Genomic DNA, 15,052 nt, shown 5'->3' on the forward strand with positions numbered 1-15,052 from the left:
TCCTGCATTATATTTTAGGGTCAAATATAATGGGATAGACCATTTTCCAGGATGTACATTCTTCTCTTCTAAAACGTGTCTGTACAATATCACTAAATGGCTTAGTAGTCTTTGCATTAATAATTGGGTAGAATCAGCAAGTTTCCCATACTTTTTTTTTTTGCTTAAGTCTGAGCGATACAAAAGTTGTGCCATGCTTGGATTTTTAAGCCTTTCTCCATAGTCATATTAAAAGTTTATTTGTTGGCAAAGACCGAAATAATCTGTAATATCATAGGTATGTTTCTGTGAATGGGTGCAGTGTTAATTCCTTCCCACCGTGCCACCGTTATTTATGCAAGTGAACTTTATTAAGAATCTTTGGAATTCATAAAACATTTTATTTTATACACAAACATACAGTAGGTATCACCGCCCCTCGTAGAAATTAGCAGCATTATCAAAATCTAAAACCCATAAACTCTCCGAAAGACAAAGATTTCTGCTTAAACAATTGAGGCACAATCAACTGGGCAGTTTACTATACACCAGGGGTGTCCAAACCTGGGAACTTTAAGACTTGTGGACTTCAACTCCCAGAATTCCCCAGCCAGCATGGCTAGCTGGGGAATTCTGGGAGTTGAAGTCCACAAGTCTTAAAGTTCCCAAGTTTGGACACCCCTGCTATACACACTTAAGTAATTCCCATTTATCTCTGAAGGACGTGACAGATGGAAAATCTCCAATCAGATTGTGCTTTTGAATGTTTACATATAGCACTGACTTCCCCACTTCATCAACAATTTATCTGCAGGTTGCAATGCGGTTTGTTTGGAGTTGTTGGTTTTTTTTTGGTATGTTGGGTTTTTCTGACAGCGCTATATGAAACACCTAAAAAGTGTATAAGCAACAATGAGGTGATCTCCCATCTGAGCTAGAAAACATGCACATTATTTTAGCACATAAGCCCAACATTCCCTTCATCAGAAATCTGTGAAAAGAAGCTCCACTGTTGGCATCACAGTTAAAAGAATGATTACATCCATTTAAAATATACATTCTTGACCAATCATTGGATTTGGATCACAATTCTTAAACAAATTAACACCTTTCATACCTTCAAGAATATCCACGTGTAAATCATGCATGAATATCCAGTGTAAATCTAAGCATAACCTGACAATATCAAATGCCCTCAAGTCTTAAAAAGAATTAGTGAGTGTTCATCGTGGCCCTTTTCACTTGCATTTCATATAAATATCATTAATTTGGACATTGAGTAGAAACCCTTTAAAATCATTTTAATCAGCTTTCAGGCACTATTCATGGAATATGCATAGCTATTGCTATATTCCAATAGCTTAATGCACTTTGTGATTCTCTAGATCCAAAAACAGAACATGAAAACACAAACATTATTCTTAACAAGACATGCCACTTCTTTTTTCACCACTACTTATTCACCTTGGCATAGTTAAGAGACATACTTTATTTTAAGCAAGATGATCTTATTGCATTCTAATTACATCATAACAATAGACATATTTTACAGAAGCTGCAGAATTTTAAATAGAAAATTGCTATTTTATTTAATGGTGAGACATAAATGTCAGAATTTGATCATGAGATTGGTAGATCATGTTTACAATTCGTTATAATATTATCATTATAAATAATAAGTAGCCTTAATTCACTTTCATTCATTTCACTGGAGTTACGCTTTACATCAGAGGTTGGGAACCATGGTCCCTTGATGACGTGTGAACTTCAAATCCCAGAATTACTGAGCCAGCATGGCTTAGGAATTCTGGGACTTGAAGTCCACAAACCATAAAGGGAGCATCGTTCCCCACCCCTGGGGAACTTCTAAAGATTCTCGCCAATCTATCAAGGATTTTCTAAAATCAAAAAATGAATAAGGAGAAGATTAAAATTTATTTGTCATGGTTATAACTAACTTACATATATTTATCCAGAGAGATTAGACAGGAGGACTGGCACTTCATCATTAGAAATCCATACACAATTAATTTCCCACTGGAGAATTTGATATGTCATTATTCAAAAAAGCTGTAATTGAATTATGTTTTAATGTTTTCTGGCACGGCTAAAAAAATTGACAATAAACCATGAACAAGATAAAAAGTCAATCAGTATTTCTATCTGTTCATTAGAAGGGAACCAACAAACGGACACATTCTTTCTTGTATAAATGCTAATGTTAGTTTCCTAATTGTATTTCCTACTAAGAGATAATGATTATGGACAAAGGAAGGAATCAAAAGCCCATTCAAGAGAACCCGGTAGGGATGAGATGTAGGATTAAGGCTTTCACAAATAGCTTCAATGACAAGACATAATGGACCACTACAATGGTCATAGCTGCATAGCAACATTCTTAATAATATGTGCTAATTTTAGCTGGAGTTGGGTTGCCATCTGACAAGGATTGTAGATCATTTTATAGCAGCTCTAGCAATGCTCAGAAATAATTGCATCCAGCCCAAACTGCCTTTGTCGCAAAGCTCATGGCAACACTGTTAATGTCACTTCCCCCTTTTGGTGCTTCAGAATAGTTACGGCTTGCTCATGAGTCACACCTTCCAGAGACTGTCCATTAACAGCTAAAATCTGATCGCCACGCTTCAGCCTACCATCATCTGCAGCTGCTCCCTGGAAAGAAAGAAAGAAAAAAACAGACACAATCCACATCATCAGCCAAGCAATGTTTTGGGACTAAAATTGTAGATAACAAATTATAGTGAACATGGAGATGGCAGAGCGGCTTTAGGATGACTTTCTTCAACCATTGGGGATATATTGGAATTACAGTTCCAACAAAATGCCTACTCAATGGGATTAATTTAGTGCTAGATCATGTGAGACTGAATCGGAAAGGCTAAACTGGAGGGCTCTTGGTTGGGAAAGTTTTTCCTTGTTATAGACAAAACTTTTCTTTGCTATAGTCAAATTTACATTGTACAGCTAACTTAGCAATTTTGACATGATTATCTCCCTCACAGAAAGTGATACATTGACACGCATGGATCTAATCACCAAGCTCATGTATACATTGTGTACTGAAACTGGGAACAGATGGTGTAAACTATCCCACAATTCTTTTCTTTAAAAAGTAACCAAAAGCATCAACTGTGTGAACTCAAAATGCTGATGGTTAGGCTTTCACATGCGCATCCTTCCAAAGAAATCTTCTATATGGAAATCAATACTTATTTTTCTGGAAGTTGACTCATGGCCATTGGACTTCTTTTCTTGAAGAATGTTTCAAACCAACACCCCCCACCCCCAAAGTTCAGTTGCCATGACACAACTTCCAGACAACTCAAACTGGATGACTGAGAATCTTCATCAACCATACTTATTTTTAATTGTATGGGATTAAATAAACACTTGACATAACAGATGAACATTTTTGGACTGCCCAGATTCTACGGTTATCCTCCTTTTTCTTTTCCAAGATTTTTTTTTTGTTATGGATAGGACAATCATTTCTCTTATGCCACATCTCATAATTTCTGTCAAGACACATCTGTATAGGAAAAAACCCTATTTCGATTTATAATGTACATTGCATACCATAGCAAAGGTAAACATATTAATAAATGCATAATACTGTACATTATCTACTTAAATATACTTGCAATAAAATATTTTTTTAGTAAAAACATGTCCACCAGAAGGAAGAAGCAAGGAGATATTAAAAGGCTTTTCATTCTGATCTTTGCATCATGTTACCTTGTTTACTTTGGTTCATTTGGAATTTCAGATATTTTAAATGAACTGTATTAAATTAACATGATTTGCCCCATTAATGCTCAGTGCTCATTGCATAAATTCATTCTGAGCACAGTGTTTGAGGGGGATAAGGCAATATAATCAGTTGCAACCTCTTTGGAATAGAATTATAATGGCATTGAAAAAAAGGGAATGACAACTGGTCCTTGCACTTACGACTGTTTCAGCATGCCCATGATCACCTGATCAAAATTTGGATACTTGGCAGCCAGCATGCATTTACAATGATTGCAATGTCCCAGGGTTATGTGATCGCCATTCGCAACCTTTCTAGATGGTTTCCAACAAACAAAATCATTGGTGGGGGGGGAGGTGGTTGTGCTTAAGGACTGTGTGCTTCACTTAACAACTGCAGTGATTCGCTTAACAACTGTGACAGAAACTTTTGTAAAATTAGATGTGACTCAATAACCACGGAAACTGATTGTTGAACAACAGAAATTAATTGTGGTTGTAAATTGAGATTATCTGTAGTTTTCTTGTAAGATCAGACTAGGCCACTGTCTGATAGTAGTCCTTATCCTAGGTTTTATTTGAATGTTTAACAGTTTTTTTAGTGACATTTGTTTTCTTCGTGATGCCTGTTAATCTATGTAACTTGTATATTTTAATGAGTTACAGTATGTTATTTAGCTATACTGTTTTATTATTTTACTCTTCTTATTAAGAGAGGAAAATAGGAATGTTAATTTTTCAGAGTCCTATTGGACAGGCAAGCCATTTGAGTCCAATTAAGTAAATCATCAAAAGTAAACTGATTAGGAATATGATATATAATTTATATGTGTGGTTTGTAGTAAAATAATATAGGGTATTTCCTGACTGAATAAATAACCTATGGAGGGTTAAGATATTTCAGTGGTAAAGATTAACAGTGGTATCACCGCATGTTCCTGCTCCAGTCTGAACTAATTCCTTCTGCAACTGTTTCTTAAAATGTACACAATACCTCTATAAGTAGCATGGCCCTTTAAGTAAAACTCTTAATAGTGTAGAGGAATGTGCCCAATATTTAAAACATAAACAGACCCAGAGGGGCCAGTACTTTGTCCCAAAAGCTGATTATTAATGTAAGGATAATATTCACTTCAATTAAACTATTGAAACAAAACATTCAAGGAAGCCTATGGAAGTTGTTCCAGTTTTCCATATATCATTGTAATATTTTTTAAAAAAAATCTAACTTTTCTCCCATGTTCCTTATCAAAAGGGTGAGTCAAACTGAATATCAATGCAAAGGGCCATTACAAAGCAACATTTTGGAATACCTTGGAAAAAATGGTCTTGACATATATAGGCAGGTCTCCTTGTGGGCTTCCAAAGCCTCCTACAATGCTAAAGCCCAATCCATCCGACCCTTTCTCCAACACAATGATTTTAGGTTGAGGTGCTCTGAAAAAGACAGCAAACATCCATTAATACATTGCTTACTTAATATGAGGAAAAACAGCATCACTTGAGAATCAAGATCATGTGAAGTGTTAATACCACTTTATAATGCCTTGGTAAGGCCACACTTGGAGTATTGCATTCAGTTTTGGTCGCCACGATGTAGAAAAGATGTGGAGACTCTAGAAAGAGTGCGGAGAAGAGCAACAAAGATGATTAGGGAACTGGAGACTAAAACATAGGAAGAACTGTTGCAGGAACTGGGTATGTCTAGTTTAGTGAAAAGAAGGACTAGGGGAGACATGATAGCAGTGTTCCAATATCTCAGGGGTTATCACAAAGAAGAGGGAGTCAAACTATTCTCCAAGGCCTCTGAGGGTAGAACAAGAAGCAATGGGTGGAAACTAATCAAGGAGAGAAGCAACTTAGAACTGAGGAGAAATGCCTCCAGAGGTTGTGAATGCCCCAACACTGGAAGTCTTTAAGAAGATGTTGGATAGCCATTTGTCTGAAACGGTATAGGGTTTCCTGCCTAGGCAGGGGGTTGGACTAGAAGACCTCCAAGGTCCCTTCCAACTCTGCTATTGTATTGTACTATAGCTGGCTCATTCCATCAGAGCAATGGCTGTCTTGCACTGGTTTTGTCTATTTTATTAACTGCTCTCAGCTTAAGTTTTTTTTTTTTTAGCTCTGGGAGCTCTTGATTGGCAATATTAAAGTTTGGAATACAAAGTATGCATTCCATAATTGATCCTTCCAGGAATTAGCTATGTCCTTGCAATAATGCTGTCAACTCCCTTCCACTCCCCAATACTCCCCTGTCTTTATTTTCAGCAGCTGAAATAAGAAAATATAACATTTTCCATAACTGAAAGCGCTACAGGCTACTGATCACTGCAGTTATTAATACTGTAAGAATTCATGAAACAAAGAATGCATAGCACTAAAACACAACAGATCAGGAATACACACATTTTCTAATTTGATTGAAACATTTTAAAAATATTTTTATTTATAGTTTTTTTAAAATAACATCCATAAGTACTTGAACAGTGTATTATGTGGTTCAATATACTTTATACATAGCACTAATGATAATAATACTATTTAGATATACATACTCATAATCTTTCAACTTCTAACATTTGTGTATACATTGTAATTATAATATATCCTATTATATATTAGTAATTTGACTGAAACATTTGTTTGGTAAGACAAGTGTTTTTGGCAGGAACCTTTAGCATAATTCACCTACTTCTTTTTTTCCTGGCCAGATGCCCTTCAGATCTATTGGGAGTACAAGGAAGTCTGGAGAAGACAGAGTTAGTTGAGGCGGAGAACCAGCTATGAGAGATGTGGAATTAGATCTAAGCAGGCCTGGTGGCATCATAGGTCAGGGTTAATTCCATCGAAAGGATGATGGGATGGAATGTAGTCTGGATTCCCAGGAGGGAGGGTGTGCATTTCAGAGATGCACAAGACAATTCAGTTCAGATAGTTTGTGTGAGAGAAGAAGAGTGAAATGGCTACTCCTTAATAATTGCCAGAGTATATGCTTTGGGGGTGGGGGGGTGGACTTTGCTTTAGTTTGACAAGATTCTATGTATGGGTGAATAACAGTGAAAAAAATGGGAGAATCACATCATGTATTTTGGGGTTTTTTGGAGCTTGACAGTTGGCAAGCTGTATGGAGAAACATGTTCTGTACACAGTGGGGAGACAGCTGTGTCCTCAGTATTCCCTTCATTGTTGTCTTCCTCTGTCTGTCATGGGCATAAATATTTCTGCTTCACAGACAGAATCATTCCACTCAGGATGCAACAACAAGCTAGTGCTCTGCCTTGAATGGAGTGGCTTCAGCCTTCTTACCCGACTTAATAATGGTGCATGCTATTTGGGAATTACTGCCACTAGACTAAACAACTTGAGTGACATGACCATATTTCCAGTAATATATTCCCGTAACATAGCTGTAGAGATAGTATTTATGTTTATTTAACTATAAAGATGGTAACAAGGCAATCTCCATTGGCCTTGTGACTAAATAAAGCAACAATAAGAAACAAGAATTCAGCAAACTGTGTTTCCTAAAGCTTTGACATGCATCTGATTAGCAGGAAACTAAGAATTAGAACAATGATCTTCTTCTACACCAGAGTTTCCAACCTTGGCAACTTTAAGACCTATGGACTTCAACTCCCAGAATTCCTGAGCCATCATTGCTGGCTGGGGAATTCTGGGAGTTGAAGTTCACCGGTCTTTAAATTGCCAAGGTTGGAAACCCCTATCTTAGACAAAACAATTAAACAAGAAAGTGCCTCGCCAAAGATTGCCAAGACTCTTGGAGAAAGGTGTATTTTAAATGTATATATAAAAGAATTAATTCAATATATTATGACAATATATGTCTGTGTGCTGTGATTCATGAATCCAAGTGAGAAAGCATTCAACTTAATTTTTAAAAAGAACAAGTTCGTAGAACATTTATCAAGACAATTTTGGAAAAAAAATCCACATTTAATTTCTCTAGCAGAAGATCATCTGGAATTGCAGTTGTCATAAATCATCTCAAGCGAAAACACAGCCAGGCAGAAGGATAATAAACATGACAACATGTCAGTGGGGGAAAACCCACCCAACCTCAGAAGATCTGCTTGTTCTTTTGATCAGTCAAAAGAATGAAAACAAAAATTTCCCAGCAGTCTGAAAAATCCATTGTCGTATATTTTGCGCTATTGGAAACATTATCTGAAACTTTATCTGCTTGAAAGCAGCAATATTTACATTAACTATCAGAAGAGAGAATCGTAAAAGGTTTCTACAAATGCTACAAAATGGATATGGGGAAGAGAAATTAGAAATATTGAAAGCGTGCCCAATTCCGATTTATGAGCTAATAGCCATGACTCGTATTTGGACCACCATAAATTCAGATGCACGGGGAGAAGGATGGAGGGCTGCTTCTATGTCCAAATATTTGTCAAACTTAAGGAAAGCAGAATTACACAATTACACAATTCATGTTCCATATAATTCCGCACTGGGTAGAGTTTATAAAGGACTTGGCTCTGGGTAGAGTTTATATAGGAATTATATCCTGCCATACACAGGGAAAAAGGCATCCTCAAAGTTGAGAAACAGCAGAAATAATTTGACAGTGTAGAAAATGCTAATGCTGACCTGCACATTTTACGGACTATGGACAACATCTAACCCTCAGGCTGTTCTTGTCCAGCCCGTGGCAATGTTGGAGGGGGCAGCGTCAGGGGGGGGGCAGGGCAGCATTGGCAGGTCAACATTGGTAGGTAGCCAAGTGATATTGGCAGGATGGGGCAGGAGCCCTCCACAATAGTCCCAGTTTCTTATGTGGCCTTTTGGGAAAATTAATTGCTCAGCTCTAATCTAATATAGAAGGGACGTGGTGGCTCAATGGTTTAGACACTGAACTTGTCGATCAGAAGGTCAGCAGTTCAGAGGTTCGAATCCCTAGCACTACATAACGCAGTGAGCTCCCGTTACTCTTCCAATCTTCTGCCAATCTAGCAGTTCGAAAGCATGTAAAAAATGCAAGTAAAAAAATAGGGACCACTTTGGTGGGAAGGTAACAGTGTTCCGTGCAACTTTGGCATTTAGTCATGCTGGCCACATGACCATGGAGATGTCTTCAGACAATGCTGGCTCTTCAGCTTTCAAACAGAGAGGAGCACTGTCCCCTAGAGTAGCACATATGTGTGAGGGGAACCTTTACCTTTAATCTAATGTAATACACACAATTCAAAGGCTTGCATGCATGCAAAAACAAACAAACAAACAAAAAGCAATTATACATCTACCAGTCTATCATCGTAACAACATTTTCATTATTTCTCATACTTTCAGTATGGCACAAGCCTTATTTTGAGCATGAATCTGTTCTTTCATCTCTCAGATTATCAACAAATGTGTGTACTTACTCTGCGTATTCAGAATGATGCTCGGTGGGTGGAGTAAAGTTAGTGCTGGAAGTCATACTCTCTATCTGGCTGGCAATGGCACTGATGTTGGTATCAGCCACTACCTACAGTGCAATAGAAGAAGAAACAAGTATCAACAATGTGTGACTTACTACAATGTGTATAATACTAGCAATGGGATATATTTGAAGGACATATGAATGGACCAACGAAAAGTTGAAGCACTGACAATGTATCCTGCTTAAGGCTCAAATGAAAACTGGTAGAAGTGAACCAAAAACATGTTTATTCAGTTACTCCTTTAAAGAACTGATTCAGCCACCCAAATTGGACCTGGGGGAACAAATGTTCAGCCCATGTGTGACTCTTTTAAGCCTCAAAGTTAATTCTTAAGTGTTCATTCACTTCTTCGAAAGTTTTATCTTCAAATACAGACAATATATCAATTTAACTCAACTTTCCAGTTAGAATGAAATCATTACAAAACTGTTCATAGTTCCTGGTTGTTTGTTTGCTTGTTTGCTTTTAATGGCAATAATTTGTCTGTGTATGTGTGTGTCATTGGCAGAGGAAGCACACTAAAGTTCAAGAACTCACAAAAAGTTTTTCTTTATCTCGTTACCAGGACTGCAAACAGCTGATTCAATTATCTAGGAGCATCCAAACAGTCAGGATGGATCAAATATTCCCCAGAGATCCCAATCTCTCCTTTGCAAGAGCATTAAAACATTCCTTTGTGGTCCTGCCCAAGACATCCTGCCAATTTGCATTTCCACAGCCCTATCTCCAGTCATCTGACCTTTCCTACCCATTTTATCATGAGGTCATTTTGCTGATAATAGAATTATTTAATGATGTGTCAGTGATGAATATCAGATTTTAAAGAATGAATTCACTTCTGTGGTATGAATTCAACTTCAGGCAAACGAAGAGCACAAGTTATTTAAACACAACATACTATTCATAATTTTATGGACATATCTGGATATTGATACAGACGGTGAGAATATGGCAAGCTGTGAAAACGACTAATACTTTTTTAAAAAAATAGACATACATGTAATAGAGTAAGGCTTTAATCTAGTTAATTTAAAATGTGTGATAGCAAAATCCATATTTTATTTCTCCTACTTAATTATTTTTTAAGTAAGAAACATATTGCAAGAGCTAGGCATTATTTTAAAACTTGAACATCTGACAATCTGCTTCTCTGGTAGTGCTAATGTAACTGACGGTATATTTTTTACCTCATAAGCCAATAAGCTGAGTTTTCTGCATTGCTAAAATATTACTGCCTGTGTACTACTTAAAAAAATAAATATTAGCAATTTGTATTAATATGTGCCTAATAGTCGAATATAGCTCCATCCTTGGCTGTCAATGTTATTTTCACGTTATTTTAAAGCAGCTAACTATATCATTTGACTTAACTGCACATTCCTGTGTCATCTGTTCCAAAGCAAAAGTTTATCTCCTCCCCAAAATCATTCAATTTTTTTCGCTTTGGATTTTCACTGGAGGTGATTCTTTCTTGATATGGTCCATAAATATAAATCAGGCACCACCTTCCATGCCAAGGCTGGGCAACTTTACCATCTGTAGGGCTCAATTCCCAGAATTCCTGAGTCAGCCATGCCGGTTCAGGAATTCTGGGAGTTAAAATCTACAGATAGTAAAGTTGCTCACCACTGTTCCATGTACTGAACATATCATGGGCAGAAACCAGTGACGTGTGGTTGATGATGCGGAAGCAGTCTGGTGGATGAGTGACCGAAGATCTCGCTGCCTCGCTCGCTCGCTCGCCGGACTGCTTCGGCGCCATTCTGGCTACCTTCGTCCATCCGCGCCCGGGAGATGCGGAAGCAGTCCGGTGGACGAGTGACCGAAGATCTCGCTGCCTCGCTCGCTCGCTCGCCGGACTGCTTCGGCGCCATTCTGGCTACCTTCGTCCATCCGCGCCCGGGAGACGTGGAGGCAGAAATGTTATCGGCCTCCCGATGACGAAAGCAAGCGACTGGTTCGTCATCTGGAGGCGCCGACAACATTTCTCCCTCCGCATCTCCTGGGCGCGGATGGACAAAGGTAGCCAGAATGGCGCCGAAGCAGTCCGGCGAGTAAGCGAGCAAGGCAGCAAGCGAGGCAGCGAGATCTTCGGTCACTCGTCCACCGGACTGCTTCCGCATCTCCCGGGCGCGGATGGACGAAGGTAGCCAGAATGGCGCCGAAGCAGTCCGGCGAGCGAGTGAGCGAGCGACGCAGCCTGATCTTCGGTCGCTTCCAGAGCCGGAGCGGGATGGAGCAGCCACCGCCTTGGAAGTGAGTCGCGCGGACGGAGCTTTGGGGCTGAGGAGAGAGGCAGGGACGGAGGGAGTGGGGGGAGAGGAGCCGCCCCCCTCACCCCCCAGGCAATGGGGAAAGCTTTCCCGAAATGGGGGGGGGGTGTCACAGGAAATAAAAAGGGCGCGCGCTGGGGGGGGACGAAGGAGGCTTTGGCGTGCCTTAGAGGCGGGCGGGCAAGCAACGAAAGGAGCAGCGAGGGCGGGCGGTGGCTGCAGGCGGCAAGGCTTGAGCGGGGTGAAAGGGACTGTTGCCGGTGGAGGAAGTAATGCTACGCCGCGGTCCCCTTAATGTTCACTCAGGAAGGCGGAGAACGAGACCACGTGGTCTGCACACGTGGTCTGCACACGTGGTCCCATTCCCCGCCTTCCTGATGACGTCACCAGCCTCCCCAGCCATAACCCTCACCGCACGTCACTGGCAGAAACACAATATCTATTGACCTCAATCTCATTGCCCAAACTTCAGCAACTTATGAGCTTCAACTGTGGCTTGGAATTCTGGGAGTTGAAATTGCTAAAATTGAAAAACACTGTGTTATAAATTGCTGCAGCCTCTGAATCAATTTGCAACATTTCTCCCATTTCTATCAAAATTGATCTTTTGAAATAGAATAAGGAATAAGTCAGAAAATATTTCAGTGTGCTCTCCTTTTCAAAAAAAAAAAAAATAAAGAAGTTTCGGTTGAGATATTTAATTCTATCAAAGTGGTCTCTCAAGGCTGGTTTATTATAAACCATTTATTATAAAGCCTTAGTAAGGCCACACCTGGTATACTGTGTCCAGTTTTGGTCACCACATTATAAAAAAGATGTTGAAAAGAGACTTTTAAGCAAGTGCAGAGAAGAACAACTAAGATGATTAAAGGCTTGGAAATTAAAGAATATGAAGAATGGCTGTAGGATTGGGGTTTGGCTAGTCCAGAGAAAAGAAGGACTAGGGAAGACATGATAGCAGTATTCCCATATTTGAGTGGCTACTATAAAGAGAAGGGGATCAGCTTATTTTCCAAAGTACCAGAGGGCAGGACAAGAAACAATGGATGGAAACTAATCAAGGAGAGAAGCTACCTGAAATTAAGGAAAAACTTCCTAATAAAGAGAACAATTAACCCGTGGAACAGCTTCCTGTCAAAAGTTGTGGGAGCTTCATCACTGGAGGTTTTAAAGAAGAGACTGGACAATGACTTGTCTGAAAAGGTATAGGGTCTCCTGCTTAAGCAGGGGGTTGGACTAGAAGACGTTCAAGTTCTACTCTGATTGACTGATTGGTTGCTCAAGTAAAATTACTTATTTTGTTTTTAGAAGAGCATGCTCTTTTTATTTATTTTTAAAAATATGTTTTGTATTTCTGCAGATGCTGTGTTTTTCCACGCACACGATTTCCCTCTTACTTTTCTGTGATTCAGCAATTCTTGCCGCCCGAGTTTGCTGAAGGAAGAAATGATTTCAGGCTTCAAATATATTTTCCTATTTCAGTCAACCTCTTTGCAGGTTATTGCACTTTGAGATTGATGCGGATCTATCAGTGATGTTTATTAATATTAAAAACATTCAAGTTACATTCAAAAAGTTGAATGTAAGTATTTTATCATCCTGAATTTAGTGTATTGAAATTATTTCCCCCCCGTGCAGGAACATTAATGCTTTAGACATGCTGTATTTTAGGCTTTCTCATATAGGGACTTTCTCCACATTGTTAGGTATTCAAATTCATTGCCATTTTCAGTTCATGCATTTTTCTCTTTATCTGTGTATTTTCAGTTTCATTTATTTTTACAATGCTTCTAAAATGTGGTCTAATCAAAACTGATTCTAAGCAACATTCAATTTTCCCCTCTATGTGGGGATAAAAAAAAGCAAAATAAACACCACACAAAATACAGTCTGTACAATCACATATCCAAGACCCAGAGAATATATTACAATCAGCCCATACACGATTAGAGCAACTGCCATTGCTAAAGGCAAATGGGTTACCACTCAGTATAACCACATCTGTATACAGATTAAATCGCAGGGTAAAAATGAAATGATGTATTTGCCCCAGGATTGGGCTGTAACACTAGAGAAATTCTCCAAGATAAACTTTCAAGAGAATTTATTACAATTAAAAATGGGAGAGAGAGAGAGAGGAAAAAATGTTTTTCCAAAGAACCGGTTCACACAATTGTTTAGACAGATATATTTCAGCGAATAGAATTGAAAGCTGAATAAGGTTTTTTTTTTCTTTTAGTTTCTTTTTATATAACTTTCAGATTCAGCTACACAGGTAGACCTCGACTTACAACCACAATTGAGCCCAAAATTTCCATTGCTAAGCAAGGCAAGTGTTAAGTGAATTTTGTCCCATTTTATGACCTTTTTTTTGCCACAGTTGATAAGCAAATCACTGCAGTTTTTAAGTGGATCATATGATCATTAAGCAAATTTGGCTTCCTCCATTGTCTTTCCTAGTCAGAAGCTGGCTGGGAAGATCACAAAGGGTGATCACATGACACCAGGACTCTGCAACTGTCATAAATACATGCCAGTTGCCAAGTGCCCAATTTTTGATCACATGACCATGGGGATGCTGCAAATGTCATTAGTGTGAAAATTGGTCATAAGTCACTGCCGTTGTAACTTGGAATGGTCACTAAATAAATGATCAAGTACTACCTGTACTGATCACCAGGATTGGATGTGATTGCAGTTGTAGTAAAAATTTAAGCAAAAATGAATGAAAAATCCAGAACTACAGAGATGACATAGCCAACTCTGCCAATATTTTACTACCTAATCTTAGACAAAGCAGAAATCAAATCTTCAATTTACATTCAGGATGTATCACTTGCCAGATACAGATTCTGCATTTTAGCTGTAGCTTCCCAACAGATTTCTACAGATACAATACAATACAATACAATACAATACAATAATACAATACAATACAATACAAGATGAACTCTTTTTGACTCAGCCAACTTTTGCTTTGAATATATTCAATATGAATAATTGTAAATTGTATTGGTATAAGAGGTAATAGTTGTAAAAGCCCACTGATCTGTACTGATAAAAAAAGTTAAGCACCTATCTTCCAAAATCCTGCAGAAATTAATGGATATAAAATGCATGAGACTCAGGGCAAGGTATATGATCATTACAGCACAATAAGATATATTGGGATTGATGATAACGTATCTTGTTTTTAAGCAATTTGTATAGGTCAACGAATAAAATAACCACCTTGCAGTTTATAAACAGGAAGAGAGCACATTTTCATTTTTGCCTTCTCAAATTAAATTAAAATGAGAGATGAATTGTCCAGTTCAAGTATTGCACCTGAGTTGCATTATAAAATCCACACCACTGTTAACAAAGTCTTTTGTTTTGCTCTTTTTCCTTTAAAGAAGATGTTAACTGGACGGAAAGCTCCATAAAAGCTCCATAGTAAAAAGAGAAAAATCTGTTTTTAGTCAGGTAATTTTTGTGTGCGTCTGCAACAGGATTTAATTAATTAATCAATATAAAGTACAGAAGCACAAAGAAAAAGGAAAATGATAGGAAAATAAAGAAGGAAAAGGGGAAGAGAGA

The 15,052-nt window shown here is 38.3% G+C and overlaps 1 protein-coding gene across 1 annotated transcript in view; it reads right to left on the minus strand.

Annotated features, from left to right (window-relative positions):
* Window positions 1–576: 576 nt before the first annotated feature.
* The window catches only part of PATJ (PATJ crumbs cell polarity complex component), a gene marked incomplete at its 5' end in the record, with an annotated part of 167,151 nt that continues 152,675 nt past the window's right edge, over window positions 577–15,052 (minus strand). Inside the window, 3 exons of the mRNA XM_081949161.1 lie at window positions 577–2,652; window positions 5,064–5,187; window positions 9,141–9,244. Coding sequence (XP_081805287.1) covers window positions 2,506–2,652; window positions 5,064–5,187; window positions 9,141–9,244 — 375 coding nt within the window. The 3' untranslated portion in view covers window positions 577–2,505. The remainder of the gene's footprint in view (window positions 2,653–5,063; window positions 5,188–9,140; window positions 9,245–15,052) is intronic.

Source organism: Natrix helvetica, assembly GCF_964273705.1.
Source record: "Natrix helvetica genome assembly, chromosome: 3".
Taxonomy (NCBI): Eukaryota; Metazoa; Chordata; class Lepidosauria; order Squamata; family Natricidae; genus Natrix; species Natrix helvetica.